This window comes from Oncorhynchus mykiss, chromosome 4 (assembly GCF_057628025.1).
Source record: "Oncorhynchus mykiss isolate SJ-2025 chromosome 4, ASM5762802v1, whole genome shotgun sequence".
Classification (NCBI taxonomy): domain Eukaryota; kingdom Metazoa; phylum Chordata; class Actinopteri; order Salmoniformes; family Salmonidae; genus Oncorhynchus; species Oncorhynchus mykiss.
Window position 1 is genome coordinate 1,906,501 of NC_143025.1, and position 6,000 is coordinate 1,912,500.

Sequence of the window (6,000 nt, forward strand, 5' to 3'; positions counted from 1 at the left end):
ATCTAATAAACTATCAATCTATTAAACTATCAATCTAATAAACTATCAATCTATTAAACTATCAATCTATCAATCTATTAAACTATCAATCTATCAATCTATTAAACTATCAATCTATCAATCTATCAATCTATTAAACTATCAATCTATCAATCTATTAAACTATCAATCTATCAATCTATCAATCTATTAAACTATCAATCTATTAAACTATCAATCTATTAAACTATCAATCTATTAAACTATCAATCAATATATCAATCTATTAAACTATCAATCAATATATCAATCTATTAAACTATCAATCTATCAATCTATTAAACTATCAATCTATTAAACTATCAATCTATCAATCTATCAATCTATTAAACTATCAATCTATTAAACTATCAATCTATTAAACTATCAATCTATTAAACTATCAATCTATCAATCTATTAAACTATCAATCTATCAATCTATCAATCTATTAAACTATCAATCTATCAAACTATCTATCAATCTATCAATCTATTAAACTATCAATCTATCAATCTATTAAACTATCAATCTATCAATCTATTAAACTATCAATCTATCAATCTATTAAACTATCAATCTATCAATCTATCAATCTATCAATCTATTAAACTATCAATCTATCAATCTATTAAACTATCAATCTATCAATCTATTAAACTATCAATCTATCAATCTATTAAACTATCTATCTATCAATCTATCAAACTATTAAACTATCAATCTATTAAACTATCAAACTATTAAACTATCAATCTATTAAACTATCAATCTATTAAACTATCAATCTATTAAACTATCAATCTATCAATCTATTAAACTATCAATCTATCAATCTATTAAACTATCAATCTATTAAACTATCAATCTATCAATCTATTAAACTATCAATCTATCAATCTATTAAACTATCAATCTATTAAACTATCAATCTATCAATCTATTAAACTATCAATCTATTAAACTATCAATCTATCAATCTATTAAACTATCAATCTATCAATCTATTAAACTATCAATCTATCAATCTATTAAACTATCAATCTATTAAACTATCAATCTATCAATCTATTAAACTATCAATCTATTAAACTATCAATCTATCAATCTATTAAACTATCAATCTATCAATCTATTAAACTATCAATCTATTAAACTATCAATCTATCAATCTATTAAACTATCAATCTATTAAACTATCAATCTATCAATCTATTAAACTACCAATCTATTAAACTATCAATCTATCAATCTATTAAACTATCAATCTATTAAACTATCAATCTATCAATCTATTAAACTATCAATCTATCAATCTATTAAACTATCAATCTATCAATCTATTAAACTATCAATCTATTAAACTATCAATCTATCAATCTATTAAACTATCAATCTATTAAACTATCAATCTATCAATCTATTAAACTATCAATCTATCAATCAATTAAACTATCAATCTATTAAACTATCAATCTATCAATCTATTAAACTATCAATCTATTAAACTATCAATCTATTAAACTATCAATCTATCAATCTATCAATCTATTAAACTATCAATCTATCAATCTATTAAACTATCAATCTATTAAACTATCAATCTATTAAACTATCAATCTATCAATCTATTAAACTATCAATCTATCAATCTATTAAACTATCAATCTATCAATCTATTAAACTATCAATCTATTAAACTATCAATCTATCAATCTATCTATCTATCAATCTATCTATCTATCTATCTATCAATCTATCTATCTATCTTTTTATCTATCTATCTATCTATCTATCTATCTATCTATCTATCTATCTATCTATCTATCTATCTATCTATCTATCAATCTATCAATCTATCAATAGTACTGGATGGCTAAGTGCTCTCCAACCCCGCCCGGAACCAATCAATCAATACATCGATCAATCAAGCACACATAATATAGTGTATATGGTAGTCTTTGTAGATGGAATTTATTCATCAGCAGCACTCACCTTGTTGTAGTAACCGTAGGTGATGGCGTTGGGATGAACTCCAGCCTTCTTCATCTCAAACAGAACTCTGACCGCCAGGACTGGCTGGCTGTACTGTCCACATAGCTGCATTAACACCCGGTAACACACCTAGGAGACAGGAGACAGGAGACAGGAGACAGGAAGATAGAGTTAGCGAGGACATCTGCACCCTGTAGGACACCTGGAGAGGAGAGGAGACACACACACATCAGCACATCTATTGTTTCCTACTTCATCAGGTGCCTGTAGCTTCTTGTCCTGCATCTTCCTCAGGATGTCGTAGGCCATGCGTAGTGCCCGCACCTTGGAGTGGCATGCGCTGGCGTAAGCTGGTAGGCATATGAACCACAGGCCGTAACAGTGACGCAGCAGACACTTAGACCACATCTGGGGTACGGAGGCGTGGGTTTTAGCCATCCGCTGGGCCGAGCGAATCTCCTGGACACAGTACATTACAACAAAATAAACATTTAAGAACTAGAGTTACTGTACAGGTCTGACAACAGTGGGTTGAGTGGCGTTTATCAGGCGGTTCGTACGAACTGTCGTACGGGACACTTCTGATTCTCAGGAGTCTGGCGGTGCAGTCTGCTCTTCTCGGAGGGAGGAGACCATGTGATTATGACGCCTTGTATTGCAGTTGAGAATGAAGCCCTGATGAGGGCTTGGGTATGTTAGAGAAAAAGAAAATGTCTGTCTGTCCGCCCGCCCGCCCGCCCGCCCACCAGCCCGCCCGCTCGTCCGTCCGTCCCTCTGTCTGACTGCCTGTCTGTCTGGTACGGAGGAGTAGGTTTTAGCCTGTCTGTCTGTCTGTCTGTCTGTCTGGTACGGAGGATTAGGTCTTAGCTGAGATGAGGTGTGTGTGTGTGTGTGTGCGACTGTCTGTTGGTTCCGTCCCTCTGTCTGTCTGTTTTTTGCGTAGCTGCGTGTGGTAATGACCTGTTTGGAGCGCCTAAAGATGGCAGCAGGGCTGGCTGGACTGGTGTGTCTCTGTGTCAGGCTGGCTGAGGAGGGGCGAGGTCCATCCTGGAGCTCCAACAAATCACGACTCAGCACCGGAAACCCTGAGTAGCTGGACAGGGTTAACACAACACGGTCAGTAGCTGGACAGGGTTACCACAACACAGTCAGTAGCTGGACAGGGTTAACACAACACGGTCAGTAGCTGGACAGGGTTAACACAACACGGTCAGTAGCTGGACAGGGTTAACACAACACGGTCAGTAGCTGGACACGGTTAACACAATGTAGCTGGACAGGGTTAACACAACACAGTCAGTAGCTGGACAGGGTTAACACAACACGGTCAGTAGATGGACAGGGTTAACACAACGTAGCTGGACAGGGTTAACACAACACGGTCACTAGCTGGACACGGTTAACACAACACTGTGAGTAGCTGGACATGGTTAACACAACACGGTCAGTAGCTGGAAAAGGGTTAACACAACACTGTCAGTAGCTGGACAGGGTTAACACAACACGGTCAGTAGCTGGACAGGGTTAACACAACACGGTCAGTAGCTGGACAGGGTTACCACAACACTGTCAGTAGCTGGACAGGGTTAACACAACACGGTCAGTAGTTTGACAGGGTTACCACAACACGGTCAGTAGCTGGACAGGGTTAACACAACGTAGTTGGACAGGGTTAACACAACACGGTCAGTAGCTGGACAGGGTTAACACAACGTAGCTGGACAGGGTTAACACAATGTAGCTGGACAGGGTAAGTGTTAACACAACACTATTTTTCATACCTCTCCTCAGTTACCATCAGATGTTTCACAATTTAGTTGTAGCCCTGAAATACCTCAGCAGGTTCTCATTCCCAGGAAAACCCATTGAGACCAGGTTCTCATTCCCAGGAAAACTCATTGAGACCAGGTTCTCATTCACAGGAAAACCCATTGAGACCAGGTTCTCATTCCCAGGAAAACCCATTGAGACCTGGTTCTCATTCCCAGGGAAAACCCATTGAGACCAGGTTCTCATTCCCAGGAAAACCCATTGAGACCAGGTTCTCATTCACAGGGGAACCCATTGAGACCAGGTTCTCATTCCCAGGAAAACCCATTGAGACCAGGTTCTCATTCCCAGGGGAACCCATTGAGACCAGGTTCTCATTCCCAGGGGAACCCATTGAGACCAGGTTCTCATTCCCAGGGGAACCCATTGAGACGAGGTTCTCATTCCCAGGAAAACCCATTGAGACCAGGTTCTCATTCCCAGGAAAACCCATTGAGACCAGGTTCTCATTCCCAGGGAAAACCCATTGAGACCTGGTTCTCATTCCCAGGAAAACCCATTGAGACCAGGTTCTCATTCACAGGGGAACCCATTGAGACCAGGTTCTCATTCCCAGGAAAACCCATTGAGACCAGGTTCTCATTCCCAGGGAAACCCAATGAGACCAGGTTCTCATTCACAGGGGAACCCATTGAGACCAGGTTCTCATTCCCAGGGGAACCCATTGAGACCAGGTTCTCATTCCCAGGGGAACCCATTGAGACCAGGTTCTCATTCCCAGGGGAACCCATTGAGACCAGGTTCTCATTCCCAGGAAAACCCATTGAGACCAGGTTCTCATTCCCAGGGGAACCCATTGAGACCAGGTTCTCATTCCCAGGAAAACCCATTGAGACCTGGTTCTCATTCCCAGGGAAAACCCATTGAGACCAGGTTCTCATTCCCAGGAAAACCCATTGAGACCAGGTTCTCATTCACAGGGGAACCCATTGAGACCAGGTTCTCATTCCCAGGAAAACCCATTGAGACCAGGTTCTCATTCCCAGGGAAACCCAATGAGACCAGGTTCTCATTCACAGGGGAACCCATTGAGACCAGGTTCTCATTCCCAGGAAAACCCATTGAGACCAGGTTCTCATTCCCAGGGAAACCCAATGAGACCAGGTTCTCATTCACAGGGGAACCCATTGAGACCAGGTTCTCATTCCCAGGGGAACCCATTGAGACCAGGTTCTCATTCCCAGGGGAACCCAATGAGACCAGGTTCTCATTCACAGGGGAACCCATTGAGACCAGGTTCTCATTCCCAGGGGAACCCATTGAGACCAGGTTCTAATTCCCAGGAAAACCCATTGAGACCAGGTTCTCATTCCCAAGGAAAACCTATTGAGACCAGGTTCTCATTCCCAAGAAAAACCCATTGAGACCAGGTTCTCATTCCCAAGAAAAACCCATTGAGACCAGGTTCTCATTCCCAAGGCTGCCCTGATCCCAACAATACAACAACCAATACAATGTAAAACAAAATCCCAATTAAAACAAAACACAACAATAGTTAAAAACAGTTACAGGCCTCAGGTACTGGGTTTAGCTACACCCTGAGCTGCCCGAGAGGCACCAGAACATCTAATTGTAAAGAGTTCTGCAAATTGTTCCATCAGTGAGTTGTATGAAAATTAAAATCAGATTTACCTAATTCGTTGGAACCTCAAGAGTTACCAAACCCTGTAAACGGGTATGTCATGTTTTTACACTTTAGAAGTAAGCCAGCAGCCCTACCACCCAGCATCCCACTGATTGAGACTGCAGAATTCTGCAAAAATATCCCCCGTATACAACGTAAAACACTAAATAATGCACGCAGAGCAGAATTAGACCGATACCCGCTAATTATTAAACTCCAGAAAAGAGCTGTTAAATTCTATAACCACCTAAAAGGAAGCGATTCCCAAACCTTCCATAACAAAGCCATCATCTACAGAGAGATGAACCTGGAGAAGAGTCCCCTAAGCAAGCTGGTCCTGGGGCTCTGTTCACAAACACAAACAGACCCCACAGAACCTCAGGACAGACACATTTAGAACGAACCAAATGATGAGAAAACAAAAAGAGAATTACTTGACACATTGGAAATAATTAACAAAAAACAGAGCAAACTACAATGCTATTTGGCCCTAAACAGAGAGTACACAGTGGCAGAATACCTGACCACTGTGA

General features: G+C 40.0%; 1 protein-coding gene across 2 annotated transcripts in view; it reads right to left on the reverse strand.

The window, feature by feature from the left end:
- Positions 1 to 6,000, reverse strand: part of dennd4a (DENN domain containing 4A) — a 115,512-nt gene that overhangs the window by 59,564 nt on the left and 49,948 nt on the right. For both annotated transcript variants that reach the window (XM_090230826.1, XM_090230825.1), the window contains 3 exons: positions 2,974 to 3,106; positions 2,266 to 2,472; positions 2,014 to 2,142 (listed from right to left, as the gene is read on the reverse strand). In XM_090230826.1, coding sequence (XP_090086952.1) covers positions 2,014 to 2,142; positions 2,266 to 2,472; positions 2,974 to 3,106 — 469 coding nt within the window. The remainder of the gene's footprint in view (positions 1 to 2,013; positions 2,143 to 2,265; positions 2,473 to 2,973; positions 3,107 to 6,000) is intronic.